Here is a 14547-nt window from a genome sequence, read left to right as displayed (position 1 = left end):
CCTCAGAACCGCCGGTTCCGGAACCGGAACCGCCTTAAGTGGTTCCGGTTCCGGTTTTCATTTTTACGAAACCGCTACCCGCTAGGTACCCGCCGAAACCGGTATATATATATATATATATATATATATATATATATATATATATATCACAATCAAATACATTATACAATATCCTCCTGAATAACATGATTTAAAATTCTTGAGTTTTAAATAATTTGTTTTGAAACTTTAAATTTCCATATATAATTTTCGCTTTGAAATTAAACTATCAATTTTAAAAAAGAATTTATAGATAATAGACATAAGTTACTATTATGTTAGACCATTCGTTATACCCACCACATACCACATATGTGGTGAGTGCCACATCAGCACCACATTCCACTACCACTAACATGGGATACCTACCACTAACACACCACTCCACATCATTATTTTCATTTTTTTTAATTCAAAAATACAATAAAATTATATTTTTTAATTCAAAAATAAAATAAAATTACATTTTTATAATTAAAAAGCATTCATTTTTTTATGTGACAATCGTCAATCTTGAGTCAAGTCAAGTCCTCAAGTCAAACCGGTCAACTCGATTAAACCTTGTGTATTAGGGTTTGTGTTATTTTCATACTGTATAACTTGCTATATTAATGGGAAAACATCAATTGGGAAAAATCTTGTGTTAAAATTTCCGAAGCCTTAGTGCTAATCAATGAACTAAACTGATAAAAACCATGTTGCATACTCATCGGGAGTGTGTAGGGTCCTTAATCATGACTTAATGGGGCTCAAAAACCTTGCATTGCGGGGCTAAACACTCACAATTGTCACACATGGAACCTCTCTCAATCGTTTGCACTCTATCTCTCTCTATGACAAATCTCTCTAAGTATGTGAAATCTCTCTCTAATATCTCTCTGTATGAGAAATCCCTCCAAGAATGTCAAATCTCTCCCAAATCTCTCCAAGTATGTGAAACCTCTCTCAAATATCTCTTTGTATGAGAAATCTCTCCAAGAATGTCAAATCTCTCCCAAATCTCTCCAAGTATGTGAAATCTCTCCCAAATCTCTTTCAAATATCTCTCTGTATGAGAAATCTCTCCAAGAATGTCAAATCTCTCCAAGTATGTGCAACCTCTCTCAAATATCTCTTTGTATGAGAAATCTCTCCAAGAATGTCAAATCTCTCCCAAATATCTCCAAGTATGAGAAATCTCTCCCAAATCTCTCTCAAAAAGTTCCCGTAACTTTTTAGAATCATTCGGGTCATTCCGACCCTTAACCGGGTCACAAACGGCTTAAAACAGGGTAAAAACGAGAAAAATGAACCTTAGGAACCGAAACCCTTCTCAAGGAGCCGAAGCTCCTTAAGGCCGAGACCTAGGAACCGAACCGAGCCTCTGTTGGCTGAACCCGAAGGACCGAACCCTGTAGCAGAGACCGAGTCTCGGTCTCTATCGCTTCTCGCACTCTCTGTCGCTTCTCGCACTCTCTGTCGCTTCTCACACTCTTTGTCGCTTCTCTGCTTCTGTTCGCCTTCCGCCTCTCTGCTCTCTCTTCTCTTCTCTCGGTCTCTGCTCCTTCTCTCCTCTCTGTCTCTTCGCGCCTCTCTGTTCTCTTCTCCCCTCTCGGTTCCTGCCCTCTCTCTTCTCCCCTCTCGGTTTCTGCCCTCTCTCCTCTTGGTTTCAGCATCAGAAGGCCGAACCTCGGCCAGATTTCGGAAATTTGTCACTTTTAGCCCCTTTTTGATATTTTTAACATTTTAAGCCCGTTTTTCGTGATTTTAAAGCGGGATTTTCTCCAGAAATTATATTTTAACATAATAAACCCTAAATATTCATAATTTAAACATATTTTGATGAAAATCATTATCTAAATAATAAAGATCTAATGGAGGATTTATTTAAGGTGGAGTGTTGACTTTGCCTTAACTTATGACACAAGCAACCACCCCACACCCACTCTATGACCAGCCATACCTCCCCACCTTACCTAGGTCACTTCAATGTCCCTTTACACTCAAATTACACTCATTCCCACGTTTTTAGAGCTGGAACAAACATCATCTCTCCTCATTTTCTCTCATTTCACTAAGTATCAAACACCACTTTTCTCTCAAACTTTTTCTACACAAATTTCGAGATTCAAGGCTGATTTTCAAGTGTTCTTCCACTCTTAGTAAGTAAAATTCATCCTCCTTATGATTATTTCACTTCATTCTACTCAAATCATTGATTGCTTACACAAACTCCATAACTATGATGTTAGATTCTCGAAAATCTTCAAGGCATCTCCAAGTGTTCTTGAGTTAAACACTTCCATTCTTCAACAATCATCTACTAAAATCACTTAAGGTGAGTTCATACCCCTAAATTTTCATGTTTTCTCAAGTTTTCAGGGGGGGAATACAAGTTAAAACACCAAGAGCATAACTAAATTTTTCTAACAGCCTTCATCAGAAAAGTTCAACTCCATTCACGGACTGTTTTGGGCATCTTAAACATTTTTGTTTTCAAAACTGTACAAGGTACAAATAGTTCAAGTTCTTAGATTTAAAATGACTACTTGCACATCTCCATACGATTTTTATACAATTTATGGTGATTTTTACAAAACTGCCTATCATTTCAAACAACAATCCGGACCAATCTGTGATTATGGACTTTTTCACCCACGTTGGAGGTCATTAAAAATCGTGATAAAAATTATGAGTAAACTAGACACATTTTGTGAACTCTCAGAATTTACGGATCTAGTTTTTGACTTCGTATGATTTTTCTATGATTTTTCCAAAACAGTGCAGAATGGCTAAAGTTAGCCAACAGCATGTAAATATCATAACACTTTGTATTATGTTGAGCAAAGTGTATAATCATAAGTTCTAATTATTGAATGTGTTTCTTTGTTAGTTTATCATCATGAACTGGAACTAAGTCATTCATAATAAATATTATTCATTCATTTTAGAACACGTATATTAAACTATAAAAAGTATAGTTTAATAAATTCATAACACTAATACATTTCCATAAAAGAGTTCTTACATATTACAAACGTTTTAGATAAACTATAATAGGTATAGTTTATGATATATTGTATAACACACTCGTACTAAAAGAGTACATTCATACAGAAAAGGTTTACACTCACACACATTATACGTAAACTTGTTACCCTAAATTGTGAGACATTCTCTCTTTCCGTACGTTCGAGTGCGGAATATAATTCCTGGTAGTTATAATCAGAGTCTCCCGGAAGGAGAACGTGATACTTGTATATAGATATGTATTGGGTTTGACACCCCACACCTTGCTGCTAGCTACAGTGGGACCTGCAGGTCTACGGGTGACGAATGTCATTTCATTTTCGCGACGCCTGAGAAACGTCGTGGCAGGTTCACATAGTCATAGTATGATTATAGCGACTCACATAGGGAGATAACAATTCATAAAGTTTACGAGATTTCATAAAACCTAAGTAGGTTTTAGGTTGATTTAAATTCACTTTTTATATCAATTCAAACTCATGACATTTCTACTAAGTAAAAATGATTTCTTATACATTTTGGTCTTTGGTCATAAGGCTACATTATACGAATTTTAAGGAAAATATCGGATTTTTCTGAAACAAACGCGATATTTACATGAGAAAGACTTCTACTAAGTTTTATAACAAAAACTTATGAACTCACCAACCTTTGTGTTGATACTTTTCAAACAACTTGTATTCTCAGGAAATCACTAAACAGGAAATCAAGTGCTTTTGAGGATGGGATGTTAAGGCGTCAAACTTTCCATATTTTGTCAACATATTGTAATTGATTTTGAAACATGTAATTTATACAAGTGATGTAACTTTTTCAATTATATATATGTTGGTTTTGTTTGCTTAAATTACTATTGAATTTGTGGTTATGATACTATACATGAAGTCCTCCACCCCCGGACGTTTCCGTCATCCTTGGTTTGGGGGTATGACATTTTAAAACTAGTTTTTCATTAATTATAAAAATAAAATTACAACTTCAAACTAAATTATTTAGTTAATCTAGAAAAAAACATTACATTAATTAAAAAACAAATAAACATACATATAAAAATCCTAATCGTCGTTCATGCTACGTTGGTACAAATATTCCGCGACATCTTCTCGAAGATTGAAACACGTTTCATTGTTATGAATTTCAACAACTCGCTCTAAAAACGCATTCGTTCCGGGGTACGAACTCCTCCATTGGAACAACAATGTTGTTCGGATCATACGTGCTAGGACCATTCGTTTAATTCTTTCTTTATCCTAGAGTCGTGTAGCATATTTCACTACATGTCATGTCTGCTTAAGGACTCCAAATGCCCTCTCGATATCCTTTCTCACCGATTCCTGTTCTTTTGTAAACAACTTTGTCTAATCGTTCGACTTTCATCTTCAATAATCATATTATGCATTATAATACATGCTAGGACCATTCGTTTTAATTCTTTCTTTATCCTAGAGTCGTGTAGCATATTTCACTACATGTCATGACTGCTTAAGGACTCCAAATACCCTCTCAATATCCTTTCTTGCCGATTCCTGTTTTTTTGTAAACAACTTTGTCTTTTCACTTCGAGGAACCGAGTATGCCTTCATCAATGTAGAATAATTCGGGTATATCCCATCACCAAGGTAGTAACTGTATTTGTACGCGTGCCCGTTCACCGTGAACGTCATATCAGGTGCTTTGCCGGTCCAAATATCGTTGAAAAGTGGAGACTGGCCAAGAACATTAAGGTCATTGTTAGACCCCGCTACTCCAAAAAAGGCATGCCATATCCACAAATCTTGAGATACAACAACTTCTAGGATGATAGTTGGTTCATCTATATCTCCTAGAGTGAACTGGCCACGCCATGCATTTGGACATTTTTCCCAAACCACATGCGTGCAATCTAGACTACCAAGCATACCCGGAAATCCATGCCTCTCTTCATGAGCCGAATATAATCTCTCAATATCACGTTGAGTAGGTTTGCGCAAGTATTCTTCGTGAAAAACCTCATAAACACATGCAAAAAACCAATCTACATATTCAACTACGGTCCTCTCGGATACTTTCAAGTATTCGTTAGATGCATCAAATGTTATACCGTATCCCAAATACCTAAGAGCAACCGCACATTTTTGTATACTACTAAAACTCATTCTTCCTCTAGCATCGGGTTTTTGTTTAAAAAAATCATAACGAGATTCTAAAGCATTACTAATACATAAAAGTATACCCTTATTCAGACGGAAACGACGTTCAAATGAGTCATCATTATAAAGATAATTATCGGCAAACTAATCACGTACCAATAAGTCGTGTGCGGCTTGGCGATCACGATTGATGACCGCCCTTTTACGAGCTGCATTTGAACTTTCTTCGTCGTGAATGTGTTGCACAACGTTGAAGAATGTTTCGACGAATTCTACGTCGCCATCTGAGTCAAAAGTTTTTAAAAATTTCATATGTTTTGTGGAATCCATGTATATGTGTTTTGTGGTTTTAGAGAATAGAATGAGGTGTAAGTTTTGGTGAAAATAAAAGGTTTATTTATATTTAGTGAATTGAGTTTGAAAAAAAAAAGGAAACGGCTAAAATAGTCGTTCAAAGGCCAAAAAAACCCAAAAACCAATCATATTGTTCGTTTGAATCCGTTGTCGGGAACACGAAGAAGCACGACCATGCCTGACCACAGAACGCCGGGGTTGTGTGCACGATCCATTATCGTGGCCAACTAGACCACGATTCCATTCGTGGTATGTATACCACAAGGCCTTAATGTTAAATTCTAACTCATAGAAAATTTTCTTTAACTATGGACTTCAATTCATTGAATGCTAACTCATATGTATAGTTTTAAATGTCTTAAAAATTCAACAATTTAATGAACCGGGTACCGGCTAATGGAACGGCTACCCGACGGTTCCAGTTCCGGTTCTAACATTTTAGGAACTGCCGGTTCCAGTTCCGGTTTCATTTCCAGATAATTAAGGCGAGTAACCGCCTACGCTCATCACTAGAAATTAGGGTTTCATTCTCCAGCTCCTACTCGTCGAGTTGGGGTCCACCAACTCGACGAGTAGAAGTTATAAATCACGCGGGCTGACTAGGTTCAACATGACGAGTCGGCGCCTCCAACTCGTCGAGTTCCTTCCATAATGAATACAAAGCTTTAAAAATTATACATGAGAATCGGGATGTTACATTGATATTTGAACGTTTCCAATCAGCATAATTTTTATGGAGACTCTGCACGGTCCACGACCAATCGTGCACATGTATCAACTTAGTAGTCTTGATTACTACCTCAGTATTCCCCATAACTCGATGCCCAACCTCACCTTAACAAGTCAGGTTCCGACACTTCCTCCCGTAAAGCATCTCGAATGGGAGGTCAATCAATATTGGAATGATAACTATTGTTGTAGGAGAATTCAGCTAATGGTAGATAAATGCTCCAACTCCCTCCAAAACCTAGCACACATGCCATGAGCATATCCTCGAGTGTTTGAATAGTCTGCTCACTATGTTTGTCGGTCTGGGGGTCATATGTTGTGCTGAAATGCAACTGAGTACCCAAATTCTCATGAAACTTCCTCCAAAACATGGTACCAAAACGAACATCGCAGTAAGAGACCACTAAAACCGGAACTCCATGATGTGTGACCACCTCCCTGATATAGATGTCGGCCAACTTCTCAGAAGAAATACTCTCTAAAATGAGAATAAAATGAGCACCCTTGGTCAACATATCGACAATGACCTAGATAGAATCCACCCCAAGCACCATCCTTAGCAACTTCGTAATAAAGTTCATAGTTATCTCTTCCCACTTGCACATAGGAATGGGTAACACGTGCATCTTGCACATCTTTCCATGGGTTATCTGATGTTCGTCCTTGACTTCTCGTTAATTCAGGTGCCCTCATCATACCATGTTATCTCCCTCTTAATGCAGGGCCACCAAAAGCTCAGTCTCAAATCCCTGTACATATTTGTGGAGCCCAAATAAATCGAAAACTTAGACGTGTGCGCTTCCTCCAACAATGTCTACCTAACCCCGCCAGCAACCGGGAACCACACCCTACCGCACCGAGTCAATAACCCACTACTATCCTTGAAAAATAACGGAATTTGGCCCCTGATTATCTCTTCTTTCAAATTCTCCCTATTTAACCCCTCTACTTGTGTTGTCTTGATCAGGTCCAACAGTGGTGAAACAATAACCATCCTCAAACATAAACCTCTAATGGGCGCACTCGTTGTATTCCGACTCAAGGCATAGCCATAAATTAGCCTTCCTAGGATGGTAACGAATATCACAATCATAATTCTTCACCACATCTAACCATCTATGCTACCTCATGTTCAAGTTTAGTTGATCCATCAAATACGTCAAACTTTTTTGAATTGTGTAAATAGTGCACCTAACCCCATACAAATAATGTATCCAAATATCGAAGGTAAATACCACAGCCCCCAGCTCCAGATCATGAGTAGGATAATTTTTCGTATGAGGCTTCAACTACCTCGGTGCGTAAGCAATCACATGACCCTTCTACATAAGCATTGAACCCAATTCCAAAATCGACACATCATAATAAACCACAGTTATCCATGCCCTTTAAAAGGGTCATAATAGGAGCCTTGCACAATCTCTACCTCAAGGTCTCTAATGATGTTTGTTGTTCAGGCCCACATCGAAAAGTAATATTCTTCTTCGTTACTCAGGTCAAAGGAACAACAATTTAGAGAAATCTTGAATGAATCTATGGTAATAACCTGCTAACCCAAGGAAACTTCAAACCTCATACGGTGTCCTCGCAACCTCCCACTGCATCACTTCCTCAATCTTAGTCAGATGGACCAATATACCCTTCTGGTTTACAATGTGCCCTAAAAACTGCACCATGTGCAACCAAAAGTCATATTTTGAGAACTTGGCATAAAACCTCTCCCTCCTTAAGGTCTCCAAAACCTCCCACAGGTGCTCCTCATTTTGATTAGCGGTCTTAACCGAGATATCATCAATAAACACTATTACAGATCGGTCTAGCATTCGCTTGCACACCCAATTCATGAGATCCATGAATGTTGCTGGTGCGTTAGTGAGCCTGAATGGCATCACCACAAACGTATAGTGACCATAATGAGTCTTGAAGGCCGTCTTCTGCACATCCTCACCCCGAACCCTCATCTAATGATAAATCGATCTCAAATAAACTTGGAGACCCAAGATGCACCCTGAAGTTGGTCAAATAAACCATTGATCCTTGAAAGTGGATAACGGTTCTTCACCATCAGGTTGTTCAACTCCCAATAGTTAATACACATCCTGTGTGAACCATCCTTCTTTGTCACAAACAAGATTGGTGCTCCCAATGTCTGATGGATCCATTGTCTAATAACTTCTGCATCTCCGGTGGTGCTAAGCAATATGGTGCCTTAGTTATTTGTGTCGCACCTAGAATCAGATCAATCTGAAAATCAACCTGTCACGCAGGAGGAACTCCTAGAAAATCCTCTAGAAACACATTGCAGACCTCTCGTACAATGGGCATTGCGTCTACAGTCTTCTTACCCTCAACTCGCGTATCCACACATAAGCTAGGAATCCGGAGCACCCCTGCCGAATATACCTCCTAAATCTAGCAGCTGAATATACATTGGGTCCGTGTTGAGCACCCTCGCCATGAATAACCAATTATCCCCCACTTGGGATTTGAACTCTCGCTAACTGGTTCTTACAATTAATCATAGCCTCATTGGGGGACAACCAGTCCATATCCGTTATAACCTTCGACCCTCGTAGAGGAATCAAAACCAGATCAATCAAATACCTCTCACTTAACATATTCAAAACAGATAGTCGATGAAATCTAGAAGCACTCAATAAAAGATCATTGAAAATCTCCACCTTCAAGGGATAATCCAAAGTCCCCGGAGCATCACTAAACTTCATGTTAAGCATAAGAGACACAAAAGATCGGGTAGCACCCGAATCGAACAAAACATGAGTAGTCATACCATTGACTAAAAACATCTATATACATGATAAGATAAAACATAAGCATATGCAATGAAATAAGTAAGATACATGGTAAGGATACATACAAGTCATAACATGGAGCATTACTCGGGACTTCTCGACCCTCAACTGACAAAGTTATGCTCATCACCATAAGAGTTTCTGTCATGACCCCCTGGCCATCAGTAATCCTCTATGAAGCTGGAATGAGAGCCCTCGTCGCTCCACCTGATAATCTTAGACAATCGGCCTTCTTATGGTTCTTATGATTGCAATGGAAGCATGTGAGTGCTCACCGAGTGCAATTCTTGTTGAAATGACCAGTCTAGCTGTAATTGAAGTAGCTCCTCCTATATCATGACAACCCTTCTCGTGAGACCTCCCACACTTAGCACAACATCCCCGACCCTACTGGCCTCTCGATCATGAATCAAAAGTATTGGGCCTTTTGTTCGGGCCGACTACTATCTGAAGCTGCTCTGTCATGTGCTTCGTACGAACCTCCAACTCAATCTCCCATTCCTGGACACTAGCAATCATGTCATCCAGCGCCTTGCAGCTCGACATGCTAAAAAACTCTCGTATGTCATCCCTGAGGATGTCATGGTACCTTGTTTTCCTCATTTCATCATCAACAACACACTATGGTACCATTAGAGCCCTCTCCCTGAACATGGTGGTGATCTCCGTCACATTCTCCTTCATCTGGTATAGGTCGTGAATCTCCCTCACTAACTGCTACACCTCAATAGCAGGTGCGAACTCTACCTTGAATCTTATTAGAAAATCGGTATAGGTCATGGACTTCACAAACTCATCTTCTAAAGCATGGCCAACCTCCTCCCACAGGTCGCGAGCTCGGTCCCTCAGAAGGCAAGATGCAAATCCCACCTTCGATCCTTCAGGGCAGAAACTCGTTCATTGATCATTCTCCATATCAGCTATCCATCGTCTGCTAGCAATAGGGTCCTTCCTAAAGCACTTTGGGTCTCCAAAAACGTTGAACTCCTAAAAAGAGAGAGTATATTCACCTAATTGACCAGATTCAATCTCGGCACAAAAGGTCGGTAAACGCTCATCAAATAGCTCCATGGTCCTCTCCTTGATGATACCAAACATCACATGATTCGCATCCAAAATGTCACAAGCGATCTCTAATGAAATGAACTCGTGTAATTAAATTTTAATATCGTTTCTCAACACCTTTATAATTAAATTTAAAGCATTTTGGGTTCATAAGTTGTCAAGCAATTTAATATCGTTTCTCAGCACACACACATGCATGAATAGCTCTGGTCAATCACCAATATTGTGGTCCACTTAAACACAAAGCATATATTTGCAGGTTGGACGGATTATAAGTAACAAGACATTGCAATTATATTCCTAAATAGGTCATTTTGCTGACAACGACCAAGGATATTGTTATCCACCTAAATTTAGCAGCGGGATCTACAGTCAACCTTTAGTCATGAACCAATTCAATTTTAAGCGCACTAGAATGCATTCCCGACTTCACAACATACCCTAGCAATCAAGGAATTCCAAAAAGCTCTTTACTTTAGGCTAGTGCTCAATTATTTGAGAGACAAGATAGATATATAGATGCATATGTTGTATCACATGTCGGATCTCTTCCAATCACGCAGAGGGACAACATATAACTAACATAAATAGAGGGATAGAGAAATAGAAAGATGCATATGTTGTGTCCCAAGTCGGATCTCTTCTAATCACGCAGAGGGACAGCATATGACTGCATAGATAGATATAGAGATGCATAGAAATAAAGATGCATGTGTTGCGTCTCATATCGGATCTCTTCCAATCACGCAAAGCGGGGAACATATGACTGACGTAGAGGATAAGAAAGAAAAAACAATTTCACACAGACCTACTTTATCAGAACCCCCAGTCACCCTATCAGCCCTAGAATTAAGGACATGAGTTTGTACGTTGAAGAAGTGTTGAGCCACAGTTCTAAATGATAAATAACTTTAATGTATCTCGCATGCTCCCTTGTTTATCTCACTAATCTATCTATCCAAGCGTCGTATGGTCAGTCCAAATGTAACTATCTAAGTCCAGATGAGTTAACACTGTCAGGTCTTTTCATTGTCAACAGTGTCTAGTCCTTTTATTTTGAATCCTTCATGCCTACTAGCACATTGAACATAGAGTCTAAACAATTTAGCTTCAGTGCATTACACGTATTTCAGGTTGCTCTTTAACATTATACTCCATATCACTTCCCAAGAACACTTACCAAAGAAGACATATTTTTGGAATTTTTTTATTTAAAAAAAAATTATATTTTTGATTTTATAATTTTTTTATTTTTTTTTTGTATTTTGATTTCTCCTCCTAAATTTGTGCATAGAAAAGAAATGAAATAAAATAAACGAGCAAATTTAAACAAAAAAATAATATAAAATTAATCTTTGAAACGAATCATTTTCAGATAACCCACAACCACATCGAAACGAGCCTTACTAAAAGGTTTGGTGAACAAATCCGCCACATTATTATCAGTGTGATTTTGTTTCAAACAAATAAGCTCACGCTCATAACAGTCTCGAATAAAATGAATGTTGATGTAGATGTGTTTGGTTTTTGAATGTTGAACGGGATTTTTGGCAATTTGAATATCCGCATCATTATCACAGAAAATGGAGTTGTCAAGAAAATTCAAATCGTAATCCAGCAATTGGTGTTGAATCCAGATAACCTGAGAGCAACAAACTAAAGCGGCAACGTATTCAGCCTCAATCGTTGAGGTCGACACCGTTTGTTGTTTCTTGCATTGCCATGACACCAATTGGTCCCCCAAGAACTGACAAAACTTGATGTAGATTTCCTGTCAAAATCACAACCTCTATAGTTAATGTCAGCAAAAGCATATAAATCAAATTCGGGATTTTTAGGATACCAAAGACCCAATTTAGGGCTACCTTTAAGGTATCTAAAATCCTTTTAACAGCAATCAAACTGGGAAAGTTTAGGATTAACGAGCGCATTGACAAACAGCAAACATGATGTCAGGTCTGCTAGCAGTCAGATAAATCAGAGATCCGATCATCGATCGATATTTAGTTTGATCTACAGATTCTCCTTTTGGAACTGGAGTCATCAATGGTCTTTCTGCCACTAGAGTGGAAGCAATTTTTGAATCATTAAAACCAAACTTTTCTAGCATTTCTTCCACATATATGCCTTGATGAAGTAAAATTTTGGCCGAATCCTGTCGAACTTGTAAACTTAGAAACATTGTCATTTCACCCAGCGAGCTCATCTCAAATCTTTTCTTCATTGCATCCTTGAACTCTTTGCATAGCTATGTGTTGGTCGACCCGAAAATGATGTCGTTTACGTAGATTTCGACAACAATCAAATCTGCATTCTTTTTCTTGATGAATAACGTCGGATCGATCGTTCCCCTTGTGTACCCGTGCTCCAACAGATGTTCAGTTAAGGTAGCATACCAAGCTCTAGGAGCCTGATGCAAACCATATAGAGCCTTGTCCAATTTGTAGACATGATTTGGAAACTTTTGATTGACAAACCCTGGTGGTTGATCAACATAAATCTCCTCCTTCACGGCTCCGTACAAAAAGGTTGTCTTGGCGTCCATCTAATAAACCGTAAACCCCATGTAGGAAGCGTATGCTAGAAATATGTGAATGACTTCCAAATGCGCTACAGGAGCAGACACTTTGGTGTAGTCAAGACCCTCTATCTGCCTGAATCCACGAATGACCAAACGAGCTATGTTGCGCACAATCACCCCACTACCCCACTATCATCTTGCTTATTTTTGAACACCCAACGTGTGTCCAAAGACTTCTTACCCTTCGGTAGCTCTACCAACTACCATACTTTTAACTTCTCGAACTGATTCAGCTCTCTTCATGCATTGCATCCACCTAGCTCGGTTCATTTAGAGTCATGTCCACATTCTTTGGTTCAATTTGGGATATGAAGCACGGGTAAAGACACTCATTGACGTATCCACTTTGACTTCTGGTCTGAAACCCACTTTCTAGTAGACCAATATTGTTCTGGATAGGATGATCTCATTGAACATTGGTTGGGATTGGATGGCCGATATCATTGACTATGACTGGAAGATTTGTGATGTCAAATCTGCCCACTGCCAAATCACCCGCTTCAAACGGTCTGTGATCATGAGAAGTACTTGCCACAAATTCATTTGCGAACGGCTTTGGAAAGAGAAATCCCATGAAGGTTTGTGTGGCAGTTACATTGTCCCTTGAGAGAATCTCAGCTTCTTCGGGAGTAAGGGGAGTAGCTTCGGTGTCAAAACTAGACTTTTGGACTAGTGAGGAAAGAGGTGTACTTGGTGTAGTTGCATCTATCGCAGAAGATTCAGGAATCACCATAGATTATTTGAATGAGCCAATGATAAAATCTTCCTCGTCATCTTCAACAACTGCACTCGAACCTGAGTATGTACCTGAATCATCATCTGAAAACACATTAAATGATTTAAACAAAGAAGTGCAATTAAATAACCAGTCTGGTCCAACTCGAGCATCCATCGCATTCTCTTCCAGCCAACGCACATCAAATGACACCGCAATCTGTTTGGTGGATTTGTTGTAAACTCGATAAGCAGTGTGTCTAGCATATCCCACGAAATAGCAGTCATTAGGTTTTGAATTAAACTTAGGAGTGGACTCAATGTGAAGTAGTGTGTAAGGGCAACCAAAAATCCTGAAGTGAGCAACCGTTGGTTTTTGACCATATAGAATTTCATATGGAGTCTTCATCTGTTGTTTGTTGATCAGAACATGATTCTGAACATAGCATGTCGTGCTAAAGTACAACTTCACCGGTCCGCTACGCCATTTTGTTGAGGTGTCCGAGCAGCATTGTACTGACGCAATATACATTTTTCAGCACAAAAATGATCCAGGACAACATTCTTGAACTCTATGTCATTATCACTTCAAATCCCCTTCACCTTCTCGTTGGTCTGATTTTCAATGAGCACAATAAACCTCTTGATAAGTTCAGCAGTTTCACTCTTATTAGACAATATGAAAACTCAGGTGAATGTGAGTAATCATCGATTATCACCAAGCAACAAGAATTCCTGTTGATGCTTAGAACATTCACGGGACCAAATAAACCCATATGTAGCAGCTGGAGAGTAGTGTTGTTTCTGTCGGCCAGCTTGGGCTTGTGTGGCTTGCGATGATGTTTTCCTTGAGCACAGGCCACACATTTCTCGAAAGTCATCAAGTTCTTTATTGAAAAACCACGAACAATGTCATTCTTTGCAAGATGATTAAGATTCTTAGCATTTGCATGACCGAGACGACGATGCCAGAGCATAGCATTGTGTTCTGAGACCTATGAAAATTAACATGTGACTTGCTCAGGAATGTTGTGATTCATGTCGATGATGTAAGCATTCCCTTTACGGTCAGATCTCACCAAAATCCAATCCTATGGTATGACGATACCAGGCT

The 14547-nt window shown here is 38.9% G+C and overlaps 1 protein-coding gene across 1 annotated transcript; it reads right to left on the bottom strand.

The window, feature by feature from the left end:
- Window positions 1-4520: 4520 nt before the first annotated feature.
- Window positions 4521-5183, bottom strand: LOC145010542 (uncharacterized). Its single transcript, XM_078969069.1, has one exon. The coding sequence runs from the start codon at window positions 5181-5183 to the stop codon at window positions 4521-4523; it is 663 nt and encodes a 220-aa protein (XP_078825195.1).
- Window positions 5184-14547: the final 9364 nt, after the last annotated feature.

This window comes from Lactuca saligna, chromosome 8 (genome assembly GCF_052625555.1).
Source record: "Lactuca saligna cultivar CGN05327 chromosome 8, ASM5262555v1, whole genome shotgun sequence".
NCBI classification, from domain to species: Eukaryota; Viridiplantae; Streptophyta; class Magnoliopsida; order Asterales; family Asteraceae; genus Lactuca; species Lactuca saligna.
The sequence above is the reverse complement of the archived record's forward strand: the minus strand, read 5'-3'. Positions and strand labels throughout refer to the sequence as shown.